The 19,302-nt window shown below is 41.7% G+C and overlaps 1 protein-coding gene across 2 annotated transcripts in view; it reads left to right on the top strand.

The window, feature by feature from the left end:
- Positions 1-19,302, top strand: part of IFT172 (intraflagellar transport 172) — a 1,173,227-nt gene that overhangs the window by 159,770 nt on the left and 994,155 nt on the right. For both annotated transcript variants that reach the window (XM_085613308.1, XM_085613307.1), the window contains exon 6: positions 17,719-17,798. In XM_085613308.1, coding sequence (XP_085469434.1) covers positions 17,719-17,798 — 80 coding nt within the window. The remainder of the gene's footprint in view (positions 1-17,718; positions 17,799-19,302) is intronic.

Genomic DNA, 19,302 nt, shown 5'->3' with positions numbered 1-19,302 from the left:
GAAGGAAAAATACAGTAAAACTAGTGAGTAGCTGTTCGTTACAGTCCAGAGAGTGTACTTTTAATACCAACTTGCCTTTCTTTCAATCAAGAAACCTGGAAAAATCAGTTCTCACAAATAATGTATTTAGGAGTTCAATTTTAAGGGGTTTCCTGAATCAAAGGTAATTGGTTCAACTCTGAGTTGAAATGCAAGGCATGCCAAAGTTTGGGCCCTGTAGACCCAGAGAGAGCGATAGCCGAGTTTGTAACAATTGAAAGGTCTCTGAGGGATCAATAATTTGTTGTGAGATGCAGCATGGAAACATTATTTTTAATTATGTCAGGTCTTTTTCTATTTTGCCTCACTGATGATGCTGAGCGTCTTGACCGTGAATATAAGTTGAAACAGTCTAAGGCAGTATCAGACACACTCTCTTTGATTTAGCCGAAGGAATTGCATTCTACTATTGTTTTATTCAACTATATTCTTTCCAATCTCCCCCCATCTTTGTTTACTCTCCTCCATATGGGTTGTCATTCATCTGATTTAAGGAGAAAAAGATTGCTTTAGAAATGGAAAAGGCAGTACCAGTTAATCAACAGTTACCAGAGGTTGTGGAGTTGTATTTGTATTAAATACATCAACTTTGACCATAGATTGTTCCCAGTTCCGTAGGAGAATCCCATGTTACTCACTATTCATCTACAACTCAAGCATGCACATTCACAACTGTGTGAGAAAGGATGTTGCTGCCTATCTACGCCTCTACTGCCTTCCTGGCATGGAGCCCAAATGCTTGAATGTAATTGGAAGGATCATTTACTCCTATGTGAGCTTATTTGTAGAGATTGCAAAGTCATCATTGCCCTCTGCAGTAGTCAGTCGTGGTTGAGAGTTGCAAAGATAATTGCTCTTCTGAAGTTAAGGATGAGCTTATTATGACAAGATTACCCATCAAAACATGTCAAAATGACAACATATCCTGCACAGTTCTTCTTTCTTTCTCTACTTATCTGCCACCTAGAGTCATGACTCTTTGAATCAGTACTTTTATGGTTGAATGTCAGTACCTGTAGGAAGCTGTATAATTAAGTTACATAAATAGCATTTTCTTGCATCTATTATGGCTTAGAGACTGAACACATTGTAATACATCAGAAATAGAGAATGAATATTTTTCCTAAATGAGAGATTGTTGGTCATACTTTTGACCTTCCAGGAACCAACTCATTTGCCAGGATCATTGGACATAAAAATATTCTGGCGTTCTTATTTTACTGCCTGTTCAGATATTTAGAGTTGATTTAGTGAATGTTACAAGGCTCTAAGTATTTTGTATGTGCAATTTAACGCAGCTCTTCCTATGGATGCGTTTCTGTTCCGTGAAGAGGATATTGAGGAAAACCTTACATCAAAACTCAGTCACTGGACTGATATCCTAGTATGGTTTCCCACTGCTTCTTTTCAGCTTCTAGACTAGTTGTGGTTCTGCAGACCGCTTGCTAGTCTGGTTTCAATGCTGCGGACTTGGAGGCAGGGGGCTTGATCAGAATTACCACTGCAACTAGTTATGGGAGTGGGCAGACATCAGAATTGAGAAGTACTATTCTACATTGCCCAGAGGCATAAAAGAGTTGTTTTTTCAGATTAGTGTGATTCATACACTGTTTTCCTTGGTGATGTTGGAGTTTCTGTGACCTAGGATAAATTGAATTTCTTTGGTTCTTTGTTCATTTTGTATTCATTATGAAGCCTCATTTTCTATGAATCACTTTGTACTCTTTAGAGACTGACCTTCTCCTTGATGAGATTAGGAGTGGAGATCCCTCTGATAATAGTCCTTCGTTCTGTAGAAAGCAGAAATGCATGGCAACTGAAGCATCATTATGTCCCCAACTGAAATAGGTATACTCCAAAAGGATGTTTGGTATTGTAGTTCTGAAATGCTGAGGGTGTTGTTGAATGGCTTCTTCCATACCTTCTCAGTGGAACTAGATCAGCGAGAGATTAAGATACGTCATCCACTGCATCCTTGTTGCTTGTCTTTCACAGTCCAAATTAATGAGCTATACATACCTATGCCTTCTGTATTCGATCCAAGCTTGTGTGAGCTGAAGGACCCTAGATGGACCGAAAGAAAACATTTCTGCTTCAGATATTCCCTCGAAGTTTTAGATCAATACATTCTAAACCATTTCCTCAAAAAGGACAAAACTGTGATAATTCAGCAGAACATTATTGAACTGGAATTTGTTTCTCATGTTAAAGTATGCTTTCTTCCAAACTGCTATTAGGCAGTGTTGTATGCCTAGCATATTGGAATGGCTTAGAAGTGTGCCTAATACAAGACAATGCTAAAGGTGAATACTGCGACAATATCTATTTAAAGTAAAGAGGAGCTGGGGCTTGTAGTCAGTACTTCACCTCCTAGCTGGTATTGCACCACAACTGATGAAAAGAGCAGCCTAGCCAGCATTTGTACACCTGACTAGGTATGATCTGCACTTTTCCTGTAGAATTTCCTTAAAAATAAAATGCCTATAGAGAAGCTGTCCTCAAATGTCAGAGCAGTATTTAGACTGCAAGAAATAAAAAATCGGAATAATAACACAATGACTGTGCCATAGAGCCCCCGTACTCGAACAGCATTGAACGGTAGAGACTACAGAGACTAGAGCACCTTTAGAGTCTTACAGGTGTGCCTAATTCAAGACGAGAGCTAGAGTACTAAAGAAGGACATTAGATTATACATTTCTGTTGTTGTGTCAAATCATTTCAACCAGCCATTCTTGGCATCAATCAAGAAAGTCTTTAGTAAACACCACAGAGAGCATTCATAAAGCATCGTTGTAACTAGTTAGCAAATCACAGTCCACTTGTTGTTTGTTGGTAGATACACAATTCCCAAATCTTCAACAAGATTTTTTCAAAGAACAGTGCAATTACTCTTTTTGCCTAAAACATACTCAGATGACAGCCTCAACCTCACCACTTCCTCCAGCACCATGGGAGAACCAGAGATTTACCTCTCCAGGTCTCACATTAGCCTCCTCTTTAGGGCTGGACTGAGACAGAAAATAGAGATGAAAATGTAAGTAGCCCCCATTATATGGCTAAAAAACATGCCCATGTTTGAAACCTGTAAAGACCTGCTGTATAAGTATTTTGAAAGGTATGGAAGACTTTGCCGAGTTTACTGCAAGCAATTTTTGCTTTAATATCAGGTAAACCAACTGTACAAACAGGCCTAACAGACCATAAAACAGGTTCACAAACTGACAGAAAGCAGGCCCTCACACTAACCTGTCAGACCAGACCACCAGGCACTGCTTGATTGCCCTATAAGGCAGTTTTGTCCCAGTCACCTGGTCAAGCCCCAGCTTGCATCAATCACCCAGATCCCATTTACAACTTACTCTGAACTCTGTTATTTCCATACCTGGGTTTGTCACTTTTTTGCTCATTATTTGCTGTAGGGTTACCAGCTGAAATCTGACATTTCTGGCCATTGGTATTCCTGTATCATATAGCAGGCAATTTGTAATGAGAACCCCTGTTGGTATCTTTAATTACATGTCTGATAGCCAGAGTCAATGGAATTATGCAGCAGGGGATAGCCAAATTATGCATCAGGGGTGAGCAAATCATGTGGCAAGAAAATGAAAATTATGTGGTGTAATGCAGCATATTTGTTTTATAGTATTTCTAGATTATTTTGTCATTTTAACACTTGTTAGCACTGTCTGGATATTGTTTGCACCTTATTAGTGCCAGTTTGACACCCAAATATAAAAATAAGCAAAGGAAAGGTGACCAGTAAACCTTTGCAAAGGGCCTTACATTGCATGGCAACTAGCTTTGCTGCATTTTTAGAAACATTTGTTTGAATCATTTCTGCTATAAACGGAAACAATTTTTTTTGTTAAAATCTACAGACTGCGCAGCAGTAGATGGATTATTCGGCAAATTTATAATTATGCCAAAAATGCCACAGCTGCACAATCACATAATTCCAGTGGTCCTGCCCATAGCATGGCCTACTAATTTAGCTATTGTCTTTATAGTTTATTTAGCATAGTGCTGTACTGTTTCTTTAGCTTAGTTGACGTCCAGATAGCTTTTTTACTGACAGCTTTCCATGCAGACGGATTCTGCAAATTACTTCGCAGATTGCGCTGTTAACCAGTAGTGTATCAGACTCCTGGGATGCTATTAACTTTGCAGATGTAAACACCTCAAACATGTATAAATATTTCTATTAGTTGAATTAACTCTTTAACTTTTCCCTAGACTTTACTGTAGGAAGAAACCACAGTCATAAGTTTGGTTCCACCACCTTTTTTTAGGGGGGAGGGGTGGAGACGTGGAAGTCTACTTCTTTTGAGTAACTTTATACCTGGATTTTGTGAATAGCCAAACTACGCATATAAATGACACATAAGTTTAAGTTACGTTTGTGAATAGCCCCAAAGTGTAGGCTTACATATCTCCACCCCCTGAAACGGAGAGGAGACAGATCTATTAAATGGAAATGAGTACTAGTAAGTATTATTCTATAGTAAAATATTATATATATGTCTGCCAAAATAGACAAGATAGTTGCATTAAATTACGAGGTGCTCCTGAAAGAAGCAACTAAATCACTTAAAAAGTGGCATAAATTGCCTATGGGTATCATCGGGCGAATAAACATAGTAAAAATGAAGGTTTTGCCAAAATTCCTTTATCTGTTCCGGTCTATCACCTTACGCGTGAATAATACTTTCTTTAAACGCTTAGATGGGATTCTTAGCAGCTTTATCTGGGGCTACAAGAAGGCTCGTCGAGCAATTGATTTACTAAAGCTCCCATTCAATCAGGGGGGGGCTTGATTTTCCTGATTTTAAACTTTACTTCTGGGCAGCTTTTCTGGGCCGTCTTCGCAGTTTAATAAATCCCATGAGCAACATTTTCTTTCACAAATTTATGCTAGGGGAGGACTATAATATTTTTCTTTTTAGAATCAATGACCCAAATTACTACAAAAGGGTCAAATTCAAGACTGCACGTGACATTGTAACCATCTGGCGGGCAATTCCCTCTAAATGCAATACAATGTTCTATCATGTTAAACTTCCCTTGTGGGATAACCCCGGCCTCCTAGAAATTTTCCACGATGAGGTGGAAAAGCGATGGGCTAGTTCTGGCATTAAACATCTAGGGGATTTGTATGATTACAATGGGTTCATCACATTTGAAAGACTAAAAATCTTATATAAACTTCCAGAAAGTATGCTGTTCAAATATTATCAGATTCGAGATTATTTTATGCGTAATCTGAAGCTGACAAATGTTATGGATTCTGATATAAGGAATTGCTTTTATGCAGTAAATGATAAGTCGCTGATTAGTATAGGGTATAAAAGCTTTAACACCTATAAGGAGGACGACTGCACCAGACTAGCTGATCGCTGGAGCCAAAGTATGGGGACAATGATCTCGGCTAACACTATTTCGCTTGCTCTCAGCAGTATCAACAGGTCTGTGCACTCATCTAACTTGAGGCTGCAGCAGCATAAAACTATATGCTTATTATACTACACACCTGAAAGAATATCGAAATGGTGATGTAATAATCCAGCTAGCGATCGGAAAAAGTCTCCAAAATGCAATCTACTGGCAGCCGACCTAAAACATATGTTCTTTTCATGCCCTGAGCTAACAGAATACTGGCAGAAGGTTGCTCAAATACTGTCCCAGAAACTAGGGAGACCTATAAGGCTTTCAATAGTAGATGTGATGATGAGCGGGCAAAATATGAAATCTAGCCAGAATCATCTAATTACCATCTTATTAGTATGTGCTAGGCTGATAATTGCCCCAGTTTGGATCTCAAAGGGTGCACCATCAGCTATGGAATGGTGGGGCTTGGTTAGAGAGACGTACGACATGGAATTAGCACTAGCTAAAACGAGGGGGACCCGTTCACTATGTAAATTCAAGAAAATTTGGGGATCATTGTTCTGAAATTCATGGAATATTTTCGTATAAGTAAGATGCTCTTCTGTTTTATAATCCAATTCCCTTTTCTTCTCTGAAAGATGCTATGCTTTGTAATTGTCATTACTATTTATTGTGTATAAATTTTCTCATGTTGGGAAATAAAAAATTAAAAAAAAAAAAAAAAGTAAAATATTATATATATTACCTACTAGTAGGTATTTATAGTTAGGACCCAGTTTCAATGTGAAAAGTGGTTTTTGTTTTGCCAATAACTTTGGTGCCATTTGATGAATCTTTACAAAATGTTCATAACTAATTTACCAGTCACTTCAGCTGCTGTCTTCACTTTTTTGGGGTGATCTATTAAGCAGGGGCCGAGAAAAAGGGTTGGGTCCCAAAAAGCGCTTCTGTCATGTCAATTTCCATAGGCATTTAGAACATGACTACAGTCCGAACCACTGGACGGAATAATTCCAAATTTGGCTCTAAGCTAGCTCTTGGTTCAGAAAGAGCCTTTTTTTGTAATTTGGTGTAACTCTGTTCAGTAGTTTCAGAGATATTAAACAAAAAACACAAATTTGTATATCTAGGAGTGCGGTTCTTCTGTGGATCCGACAGTCCCCCTGCTGAAATCTGATTGGCTGTGTTGAAATCTGATTGGCTGCCAACACTTCAACTAGGAATTGGGCAGGTTAACAATACCCTGACCTCCTAGGTGTGGTTGTGGGGTCCTACAGGGACCCGGTTGGGGGTTAAAAACTTGTAATTTTTGTTTTCAATTTTGCGGCATTTTGGATCAACGAATTCGCAGCAAAAACAATATTTTTAAAAACAAGCACAGTCTCCCATGCTTGTTTACAGTATAGCCTCCAGGTGAGCCAGATCCCTGGGGCATAAAAAAAAGGAGAGGGCAGAATCAAAGCAGTCACCAATATATGTGGGTCTCTAGGTAAGGATACTCTCCAGCCACTGACTGGCCTTTGCAAGAGATGGACATGGACTTAAAATACCCCACTAGAAGATAAAGATTCGGAAACGATACTGATTTGGACACCTAGGTATAGAGAAATACTAGGTTCCGATTAGTTAACTTCTTTATATCACACAGGGCATACCCTACCCCGGGGTGAATCAATAGATTCTTTCACAGGGAGGACACAACTTGCAAGAGATGCAGTGAAGTGGGGGTGGAACTTTTCCACAGGCTCTGGGCATGCTCAGAATTAAGAAACTACTAGGAGGAAGTCGCCAGTACAATTGGAGCGATCATAGAGCATTCTGTACCCTGCACCTCCGCGCATTGTGTCTTGGGCCTCTTCTTTCACAACGCCAAAACACGTCACCAGCAGGTTTCAGGATCTAGCCATGATATTATCTAAAAGAGAAATAACACAACACTGGAAGGCCCCTGAGGAACCCTGACTTGCAGCCTGGAGGTGAGAGCTCAGGACTTGGGTGGGATGTGAGGGGAGAATTCTCCTTAGAAATTCCCGTTGAGGGTCGGATCAATTGAGAAACCAGGGCCTGGGAGGCATTGGTGGAAAATGAAAAGAACCCAGACTCCGCATCAGGGGAATCCACCCCAGTGGGAACATCTCCAGGGAGGAATCAGACACTGTAGAACTTGGAGGGGAGGGACACCAAGTTAAATAGGATGCCTCTAAATACACATGAAGAATACATAGGATGGGAGATAGCACAGACAAGACAACAATACATCTTGATATCAGAGTATCAACATATTAATCATTAGTATATGTAAAGTCTTGCAATGGGGGGGGGAGATGGGAGGGTGTAATAGGATAAGGGACTACTATAGCATGATATAAGTGGATAACACCAACAGGGGACAAAATAAGCTGTTCAGATACTGAATGTTAAATTTGTAGAATGATTGAACTGTACTGGATTCCATGTGATGAATATAAAATTTGTTTAAAAAAAAAAGCAGAACAAATTGTCAGAAAGAATATTTTATTTCTTAGTAAGGCACCGCAAGGCTGTGTGATTAACGATATTCCACAGTTTAATCCTTCTCTCACTATATGCGTTTGCCGTTTTCCTTCATTGATGCAGTCTCCCCTTGTTTTTGTGAGGGTTGGCAGAGGGATGGAGCATGGGCTGGGATTTGTTTTCGCGGACAGATATTAAGGTGGCACTTTTAAACTAAATAGCTGTTGACAGGATGATAGATAAAAAGTGCACTGGTTAATGTATAGTATGTAAAAACATGTTTTTAATTTAAATAAATATTTTTGGGGCGGTGGGTTACAAAGTGTAGATATTGTAAGTCTGAGGCATACAGAAGTCCACTTTCTTGACTGTCATTTTTAACATAGCTGCCGGTGTGGCTTTAAGCCATTTTTTTAGCGCATTCATATAACCCCTAAATAAGATGCATTTTTCAATGTACTTACATCTTCTGGGCTATGAGCCACTGGTAGTATTTTAGGCCGACATACAGCAATCTGTCTTAATTTTAATTTTAACGGTTCATATATTGCGTCCTTGCAAATGGCAACGCCTTTATGCGCCTTAAGGTTGCTTGTGACTGACGGTGTACGTTGCCTATACTCTTGATTTAAATGTATTTATTAGTCTGGAAGATGCAGTGGTAACCACACGTGCAGGATTTGCAGAATCTAGACTGGCAGGTAGCTCCTTAGTGCTGGTCTATTATTTCCAGGCACCATATTTTCCAACAAGTGCTGTCACAAAGCTGTGCAGTCGGATCAGGTAGAGATGCAACAAGCTGAAGTCTGTCTTGGGATCTCTTTTGGTGTATAGTTTCATGTCTCACAAGATCCATAGCTCTTACATTATTTTTATTTTGGTTGGGGTGGTTTGTGGCAGGTGGCACCTTGTGGTTGGTGTTGCGTGTATTTGTTTTGTTGTTTCCATATTCCTGCCTGTGGGACATTTAGCAACAACAAATCTTAGTGAGAGATCTCACCACGGAGTCATGCGTGCTTCCTGCATTAATGGGGAGATGCTTACTCGCTTAAAAAGCATACAAGAAATTACGCAATGCAATATTTTGAAAAATTTCAAGTAGCGCCAAATTCAGAAATGTTGCTTATTTCACTAGTGTAATTAATGTCACCAATGCCTACCTTCATTGCTCCTCTTGAAATAGACTGGCACGTAGGCACGCTGGTGTTTTACAGTGTAGTCCCACTCCTTTGAAAGGGGTGAGAGTGGAGCGAGATCAGTTTCACCTTGAGCTCTGTTGAATTTATTTGTCATGTTTGTCATCAACTCCAACTAGCCAGGTTTCAAAGTGTTGCACAATGCTAAAACAAAAAATATACATTGCCGAAATGAAACTGGTGACATTTCCTTGTGCCCAGTTACACAGATGTATTGTAGAATATACACTATACATTTACCCAAGGAGGTAGCACTTAGTAATTTTAGGCAATCCCATCTGGCCCTCCATCAAAGGTTACCATAAGGACAAGATGGTGCTGTGGATATATGCCAGGGTTCCTGCTTCTCTCCAAGTTTACACCTTTGGAATGCTGAAAGAAACTGTGCGCTACATATATTTTATATTTGAACTGTTGGGCTAACAATTTAATTTTAACACCATTCAAAAATTCATTTAGATAACAAAGAACATTCATAATCAGTAAGAGGATGAACAGCGCGTTCTCTCTCAGAGGTTGCCATGTGGTATCCCTTTGTTCTGATTTTTTTTTTTTCAGTTTCTTTCTGATTTTGTTTTTGTCTTTCTCCTTCCAAGAACTCTATCCCTAGCAAAACAGGCTGAAATCCAAATTGGTTCTCAGATTTAAAAAGGATCCTAAAACCAACAAGGAGAATTTGATGTACCAAGTTCGTTCTACATAAGGTGTAATCTATTCGAAACTCTTTGAATGGGCTCATGCAATCTACTTCCTTTCTAAAGCTGTAGGTTTAAAAAACTCAATCACAACCTCTACCAGGAGTGCTTTCAGCTGGGACTTCTCCCGGCCGATGTTCGTAATGCTGCCATCGTGGTCATCCACAAACCCAACAAACTGGTAGATGATTGCAAATCCTACCGCCCTATTTCCCTGCTAACTGTCGAGGCCAAAATCTTGGCTAAACTCCTGGCTAATCGACTTCTTCCTCATGTTACTGACTTAATTCACCCGGATCAGTCTGGCTTCATGCCGGGCATCTACACGGCCCGCAATCTACGGAGGGTGAATGGGGCTCTCGGTAGGTTTACCACTATAGAAGAAGACCCGACCCTCCTATCTTTGGACGCCAGTATGGCGTTTGATACTATTGAATGGGACTTCCTTTTCGCAGTGCTGGCTTGCATGGGGATCGGTCCCAAATTGATACGCTGGATTAGGTTATTATAGACACAACCTACCGCACATGTCACGGTTAACAATCATTGCTCGGCCACTTTAGCTCTGCACCGGGGTACGAGACAGGGGTACCCCTTGTCTCCCCTTCTCTTCGCTCTGGTGTTGGAACCGTTGGCTGTCTGGGTCAGGGGGGATCCAGAGATCCGGGGGCTCAGGTGGACGGCGGACCATGAGGATCGCATTTCTGTATACGCCGATGATATTCTTCTATATTTGGCCTCTCTAGCGCGATCCATACGGCGGGTGCTGCACATTTTCCATATTTTCGGTTCCCACTCGGGCTATAGTATAAACTGGTCTAAGTCCCAAATGTTTGCGTTGTGGGGTGTCCCCCCTCCCCCCCCCCCCGCCAGTCCAAGGGGCTATGAGATACCAGTCGCGGCCCGCGGCTTTCGCTACCTTGGCATATTTGTCACCCCGGACGCGGATCTCTTCTACGAACAAAACCTAGTCGGGGCTCTTCAACGCCTTAAGTCAGATGTTCTCCACTGGCGATCGCTCCCCCTTACCCTTCTGGGATGCGCGTCCCTGTTTAAGATGCTAGCGCTGCCACGCTTTTTATATGCGCTGCAAAATGCCCCTATACCTATTCCAGAGTCCTACTTTGCCCAAATCGACGGCGTTTATCCGGGGGCTTCTATGGGAAGACCGAGCCCCACGCATTTCACTATCCAAGCTCACGATGGGATGGTATGACGGGGGCATAGGGTTGCCAGATCTACGACTCTACTATCAGGCCTCCCAGTTGGTTGCCATTAACAGTTGGGTGTTCGGCCAGTATGATGATCCCAACTTCCGAACGGACCGTTGGCTCATGGGAATGGGTGGTTATAATAGGGCGCTGTACACAAATCCCCGTAAATTGCAGTTAACTGGCCCCACTGCCTGTATGGTGGAGACCTGGCACAAAGTCACGAGATAGTTGGGGTGGTCCAACCGCTTGACCAAAGCGACACCGCTGTGGGAGCCGGAAAAGTTGGGTCGACTCAGTCAATGCCCTGGGTTTGATAAATGGGACACAATAGGGACGTGTTGGTGAAGGGGAGGATGGCCTCCTTTGGTGATCTCCAGACGAAGTTCCAACTTGCGCCATCGGAGGTATTTCGGTACCTCCAGATTAGACGTGCCATTTTGACAGCTATACCGTGGGGGACCCTTCTTCCTGACTCGTCCCCCCTGGAAGACAGGTTACTACTAGACCCCATGGACCGCATGGCCATTTCATTCACATATAAAAAGCTTGTCAATAACGGTCCAGATCCAATGCAGAAACTGAAAGGGAGCTGGGAGACAGACCTGGGCACTATAGAAGAGGAGGATTGGCGTGAAGCATTGGCCTCCCCAAGGGAAGTAGCCATTCCCTTGCGGCTCCGGTTAATCCAGTTAAAGATCCTCCATAGAGTCTACTTTGATGCCAAGCTTCTATACCGCCTGGGTAGACGTCCTGACACGCTTTGTCTTTGGCACTGTAACCTAGTAGGCACTTTTTTTCATATTATATGGGAATGCCCACACATACAACAGTATTGGGATGCAGTCACCCATCAAATGGCGAGAACATGTGATGAGCCGCTGCAAAAGTCCCCCCAGCTCTGCCTTCTAAACATCTGGTCGGCGACCGACCTCTCCCTGGCCGAACAGGCTTGGGCTGCTGTGGGCTTTACTATCGCAAAGCGCAACATTGCACAGAAGTGGGGGGTGGACGGGGTCCCCTTGGTACTAGATTGGGCAAAGGATATGGACTCGGCCATGATTGCTGAAAATACGGTATTCAAGGGACGGGGCTGCCCTGGGAAGTGGGACCATCGGTGGGGGAAGTGGAACAGATACCGAGGCGATATTTGTATCTCCCCTACGATTGAGCTGCAGCGTGAACGACTAGAAAGGTTGGACCAGCTAGCGCCGGAGGTTGTGGCCTCTCTCATCCCCGAGTAGGGAAATATTTCATGCATAAACTAGTATTATTTGCTGTGTTTGTTCAGGTGTCCTCCCCTAGTAATGGGCCCGAGGAAGGCTGCTCAAACACTAGAGGTATTGCAGTGCTCGAGACTGTGCTGGGTAATGTATGGAGATAAAGCGCTGGACATAATATGTGGGGGTTACAATCAATGTACTGATTCATGCTGTATGCCAATACTTTGTTTTTGACAATAAAAATTGTTTAAAAAAAAAAAACTCAATCACACTGTCCAAGAGCTAAGTAGCCTACCAAGGACATGCCCCTAATAAAGGTAATCTTCCGATTGAGTGTTTGAAGATTATAAAGATATTCCACACATTGACATTGAGTCCCATCCAACGCAATGCAAAAGGTGTGCATGTAAGACAGCCAAAATGTAATATGTCTAAAGTACTTCTGAAACGGCCAAGCATGTATTGTCTAAGGCAGGTTGACATGTGAGGGCGCATGAATATGGTTCCTGTCACTGATCTCGGTGCCTGAAACTAGATCTCTTACATAAAGACTGTTAGAAAGGGGCATATTTTACCTGGAGAAAAATATGTGAGCCTGAGGAATCTATCAAAGTTTTGCGAGCCTTGAAGAGCATATTTAGTATAGGCATGACTAGAGATCTCACTTGTTCTAAATTATACTTCTCTGTGCTTTATACGCCAGACTAATAACTTTGCATTAAGAGCATTTTAAAATTATGTGGGCTTATCTGTGAGTTTTCAGTGTAAAGAGTGATCACCTAATTGCCTCAGTAACTTTATATCATATTTGATATAGCCCTTGAGGATACTTATTTCCTCTTTTGCCAGCCTTGTGTACCTTCAAAATGTATTATTTAATACTGTCCATCAGTGTTTGCCATTCTGTTTAATGAGGTTATTCTATAATGTGCTTATTATTAATCTGCAGTGTGTACAAGTCCTGAATAGTAGCCTGAGACAAACTGTTATTACAGCTGCCTCATTGTGCATGTGGAATAAATGATGATTTCAGTTTAAATGCCGGTCTTCGCCATGGGATTTGCTCCTATATTCATAAAAGGCTGAATATCTCCACGTGTGTGGGATCCCCGAACACATCTAAAAAACATGTTTCCCAGAAAAGCTAACCCAATTCAGATACATTTGTTGTTTTAAAAAAAAATATTTAAACAGCTGAAAACATTATAACACAATACTATCCAGAAGAAAAACACTCAAGAAATGATGTACTAATACTTAAACAGAGCTGTGAAAATGTGTAATGCTTAGCCCCTCTGGCTCTCAAAATGTTTCTTTACATTTTTCTCCCCTACACTACACAACAGACCATTTTTTTATGGTAATTTAGTGTAGGCTGTATGAGTAAAAGCCTATCTCTGTAGAGGACTTTCGATTCTTTCACAGTGTAGATTCGTAAATGTACATTGATAAACAAAGGTTTCTCCAATTAACTTGTAATCACCTGCATGATCTGTGAAGAGTGTTTAATATAGTATAATTGCATATTAAATATGTCACCATAGTGAAGTTTGAAAATGTCTCCCCTTCTTTAACCTTGTTCTTTACTGTTCTAATGCCTCTCATGATGGCATACAGCAAGTCTCTTTAGTCCAGGAAGACCCAAGAAATCGATCCACTGATGTCTTTGTCCAACAATGATAAGACATCTGATTCTGCCTGTTCCTATGTGGTCGAGAAGGAGTTAAGGTTATTGATTTATTGCCTTTTAAATAGGATTATTATATTTATTGTAGAGGCTTATATCTATTCCGCATAGAAATCATTTTTGCCCTTTTGGACTTGCTGTTATAGGGCCAGATCTCTTCTTTAGATCTATTCCACTAGTCATTCGACTATGCCTTTAATGCCTTCATTTCTTCTTTAGGAAAAAGGGACTGACCTCTGCTATTACTTGTGACATATTTTGTTGTGCTAAAGTTGTATGTTTTATTAGTAATTTGAACATCCTGTTGAATCTAGCCAAACTTTTTGTTCACATTTTTTTTAACCACAATGGGTCGCAGTAACAGATTACAAGGAAAGTTAACATTCTGCTTCCAGTTTGTTTGTATGATCTGTACAATGAATAGAGCATCCATTTCAAGACAGTCCCATCAAGACTGAAATATATTCTAACATGTAATCATGATGGGAAGGGGTCTGTTCAAGGTGACTTGCAAGAACCTTCATACAAAACATTTCTATTGTAGAAATCCGAATATCTGCCTCATGGACTTCATTGCATACTTATGAGTGCTGCAGCTGAGCTGGATTCTCGGCTCCAGTGGATTCTTGTTCTAGGCTGGCATAGTTCCATTAGGTGTGCTTCTTCCCAAGTGACTGACTCTATGTCCTGGTAGTGCTCTAGGGGTGCACAGACAGTTTAGTTTCCAGTAGGACATAGTGATATAACACAAATTACAGTTTTCCCTGCAAAATGCAGTGGGAGCCCTTTACATTCCCACTCTCACTTACTGTGAAATTACCCACACTCCTTCACAGAGTGGAATCTGTTGCCTGATTGTGTGAGCTGAATCACCATTAGTGTAGCACTTCTGATGAATGTATTTTTTAATGGTTAGTGTTGTGTGTAACTGGAGACCTTTACCAGTTTAGATAGTTGCCATCTGCGAGCTTTGGTATGTTTGTTGACCTGCATGAGGCAAATAATTGAAAGTAGGGAGCTGTGTTGCGAATGGACTCATTGTTCTTTGTAATATGTTTTGTTGGTTGTTGTGTGTTTCATACTATGAAGAGCAGCTATGCCCATATTGACACCAAGTACCTTAGGCATCTGCATGGCGCTGCATTTGTATATCGAGTTTATCCAGTTGTCTCGATTTGTAAATGCAGAATATTGTTTTGAGGTGATTTATACCCAACTAAATGGAATTTCTGGTTTGTATTGGATACTTTTTTGCATACTGTCTGATTTGTTGTGGATGGTGTTGGGTGTTGTTGCTTCGGGGGGGACTGCTATTGTGATTGCAGTTCTGTTTAATATTTCTGTTGGAGGGCTATCCTGTGGAAGGATAGCGCACAATGAGCAATGCAAGCCACCTTCACCCATATGTGGATCCAACAGAAGTCCCCCGACCAGACTTAAGACATCAGCAAATAATGAGGTGGTATCTCCGTGACTGACTATGGTGCAGTCTGGTTTCTTTTCCTCCTCCATCCCCCTTTCTCTCCCTTACCTGGGTATAAGTAGCGGCTAGACTAGGCTCTCGCCTATCTCATGGCTGTTGCAGCAGCCTCTGCTCTTTTGTCTCGACCTAGTCAGAATTGCTGACTTTACCTGGCTATGGTGAGTATCTGGCATAAAACTAGTAGAGAGTCTGCCTTGTAGAAACGCATAGCGAAAAGAAACCACTTAGCCCGTTTAGTCGGATTCCCAGCACTTATATTTTCTGCTCTTCTACCTATGTTAGGGTAAATTCATGCTTTTCATCTCCCTCCTATCGTGTGCGTCTTCCCCCTGACTGCATTTATCTCTGTAGTAGTAACTAAGGGGTCACACCTACCCCATAGTTTCAGTGTCCATATGTTTGTCTTTACATTTGACCCTACTATTTCAAAGTTCACCCCTTCCAAGACTCTGTGCTTAGTCAGACACAGGACTGGCTTTAGCGCTGGTGGCGCCCAGTGCGGCAATTGTTTTTTGCTCTCCCCCTCCCCCCTATGACCTCCTCCTCGGATATACTCACTACCACCGGCAAAAGCGCCCCTCATCTCTCCATAGCTCCTCTCTGACATACGTTTCATTTGTTTTGAAGTGCTGGTAAAGGCTGGGTAATCCACTCAGTGGTCCACATAAAATACAGATCTGTTCTTTGCAGCAGAGATATTAACCTTCTGTGCTACGTTATGGTGATTCAAAACTGCCACTAGATAAAGCTTGGATCTCTTTCGTTAGCAGGCACATTAATGGCAAGAGTTATCTTGACAATTGTATTGCTCCCTGAAAGCTGAATGCACAAGAAACTCTCCAGTAGGTACTTTTAAATCGTATGTTATTGCTAAACACTGCCCCCCCCCCCCTTGCCCCGCCCCAATGCCTGGCCCTGGTCCAACAGAAACCTTAGCACAGTCCTTGTGCACAACAGTAGGCTACAACACTTGAGGAGCTCTCCCTCTGCTTTATCCCTGTTGTAGGCTAGCAGCCAGCTCCTGCAGACCCCCTTCATGTCCAGATTCTATAGTACCTCCCCCATCGCCATACATCTTTGATCAGGAGCCACCATTTGAAAATCTCCTTTTATTCCCCCTGCCCCCCTCATCCCAGCTCCCTCCCAAATATTGCTAGTTGGTCATAAAACACCCATAGCTCCCCCTAATGAGATATGTTTCATTAAGCATGCCCAGGACAGGCAAAGGTATATTTCCATTTCCGTTCGCAGTTGGGGAGCTATGATTCTGCTAAGAACATGAGATCCATCCATATTGGATTGAAAAACCAAAGTCAAAGATAAAAATGTCCCCCTTCACATTCCTTCCTTATGGCTACTCTCCTGTACATAAAACCTGCATCTTCACCCTCCCCTCACTTGCCTGTTCACCCTCTGCTCCCCAGAACTTACTGTTGACTTTTTTGGAGTCAACATGCAAATACTGGCCGATAACTAATCTCCATTGCCAATCGGCTTCAATGCCTGTTGTTATATTGCGATGTAGTGAGAACTCGCTTTAGAAGGCCTTCAGTAAAGCCGAGGTCTAATAGAGTTAGGTGGCTAGATTTAGCTTTTTGGGAGCCTTTCAAAGAAGACAACAGCACCTTGCATGAGGAAAAGGCCAAGGATTTTGTCATAGTTGGTTGATGTCTTGATTGGAAAGTCTTCTGACTCTTTGTTAAAAGTGAAGTCTAATGTCAGCTGTGTGGCCAGAAAACACGGTGATTTACCTTATAAAGGTCACAAAGGCATTGCTGAATAATGGTTATTTATCAAGCTATTCAGAACTGCTTTTTTTTGTCCACAGCAAGTTACTAAAATATTATCTGGCAATGACTATATCAATGGCAAAATACCAGTTGCCTCATGTTACTATATACAGAAAGGGCTCAATCAATAAAATTAAGATCTTTGCACCTAGTGTCTTTGGGAGTGTAGGAGGTTAACAGAGCAGGGTTGCCATACTATTTATATTACCATTAAAAATCGCATTCAGAAAGTTTTATAACATTTGACGCTTTTACTTGAATCTCAGTAAAATCCATTTTAAGTGACTCATTGCATGCTATTGGTAACTTTAAATAAATCTGCTGTTGAGACTTACATTGTAAAAGGCTTAATGAAGTACATTTCCGTGATTTTTACTGGGGAGATTTATATGTCTAAACTGTACCGTTCATGCTCCTGTTTAAGTCTGGCTAACTGTCTTGACTTTACACCCCTGCCTGGTTATGTTGTACTATTACACAATCACCTGACTGCTGTCTCTCTTTTTCCCCTGAAGGTACGGTTAGCAAACACCAAGACAAATAAGTCCTCAACCATCTACGGAACAGAGTCGTACGTGGTTTCCCTAACATCGAAGTAAGTATTTATCAATGGCTCCATTCTTTATCCGTCGGTTGGCACATGATGTCTCAGTTCGATTCTTCATGGCCTGGGCCTTTTAAACACAACCAGCAATTACTGGCTAGCATAGGCTCTGTTGTCCAAGGAACTGACAAATGGTATTGTTTAGTCTTAAGGTGATGGGAGTTTGGAGGTGCATAAGGTTGCTGCACTGTTTCTTGTTGCATTTGTTTAATTTATGTTTTGTGGAATATAGATCTCTGCAGAATGCTCTGCAGCAGTAATATTTGAGTCATTTTAGTCACATCCTCATCTTAATCTATTGATGTTTGTATGCTTAGAATATATATATATATGTATATGTATATGTATATATATATATATAACTATAACCTACTGGAGGGCGCCAGTAGGTAGTTATAGTTAGGACCTTGTTTCTATTCAAAAAGCGTATTTTCTTTTCCCAATAACTTTGGTGCCGGTTGACGAATCTTCGCGAAATTTTCAAAACGTTGGTCCTGATCCGGTCAGCTCCTATCCTGAATGTTGCGGGGTGATTCGCCAAGCGGTGCTGAGAAAAAAGGGGGGTCCCAAAACGCGTTTTCTCCATGTTATTTCCCATAGGAAACTTTAGACACGACTACAGCCCGAACTGCTGAACGGAATTACACCAAATTTGGCAAAAAGGTAGCCCTTGGTTCAGAAAGAGACCTTTTTTTTTAAAATGGTGTGAATCCGTTCAGTAGTTGCTGAGAAATTCAAAAAATAAGAGTAAAAAAATCCATTTCCCATAGGAAACTTTATGTAAGGATACAGCCGAAACTACTGAACGGATTTACCCCAAATTTGGCAAAAAGGTACTGCTTGGCTCAGAAAGCGACCTTTTTAAAAATGGTGTAAATCCGTTCAGTAGTTGCTGAGAAAATCAAAAATAAAAGGTTCGATATTTAGAGGCGCGGAGAGGATCCGCGCATCCTCTCGATCACGAGCTGCATTCTATTTGGCTGTCCACACTCCAAACCAGGAAGTGTAGGCAGCCATCTTGTGCCTCAGTAACCGAGGCACAAGAAAACAGAAAAAGAAACGCAAAAAAAAAGAAAAGGAGGCAGGGTAGAAACACCCTGACCCCCTAGGCCTGCTCAGGGGGTCCCACAAGGACCCCCAGGGTCCAAAAAAGCTTTTTTTCAATAAAAGAATCGTCGAGATTCGCGTACCCAGTGCAAATTTCGGCCGATTTTTGTTTTTTTTAAAACGAAGCCCGCGCTTCATTATTCTTTAGCACCCGGGTGGGCCAAGTCCCGGGGTCATTCACAAATGTCATTTGGACCGCCACCCCCTGGACTTCTTATTTTTAAAGTGTGGGGGGCTGATAAGGCCCCCTCAAGCCCCGGGGCTTTTATTAATTATAATTGCGGGGGGGGGGACATGGCCCCCCCACACGCCCCAGGGACTGCCACTTCCCCGGGGCACTAATATTCAAAATAGGGGGTCCGTAACGGACCCTCGAGCCCCGTGGACC

Source organism: Triturus cristatus, chromosome 6 (assembly GCF_964204655.1).
Source record: "Triturus cristatus chromosome 6, aTriCri1.1, whole genome shotgun sequence".
NCBI lineage: Eukaryota > Metazoa > Chordata > Amphibia > Caudata > Salamandridae > Triturus > Triturus cristatus.
This window is presented reverse-complemented; position numbering and strand designations above follow the sequence as displayed.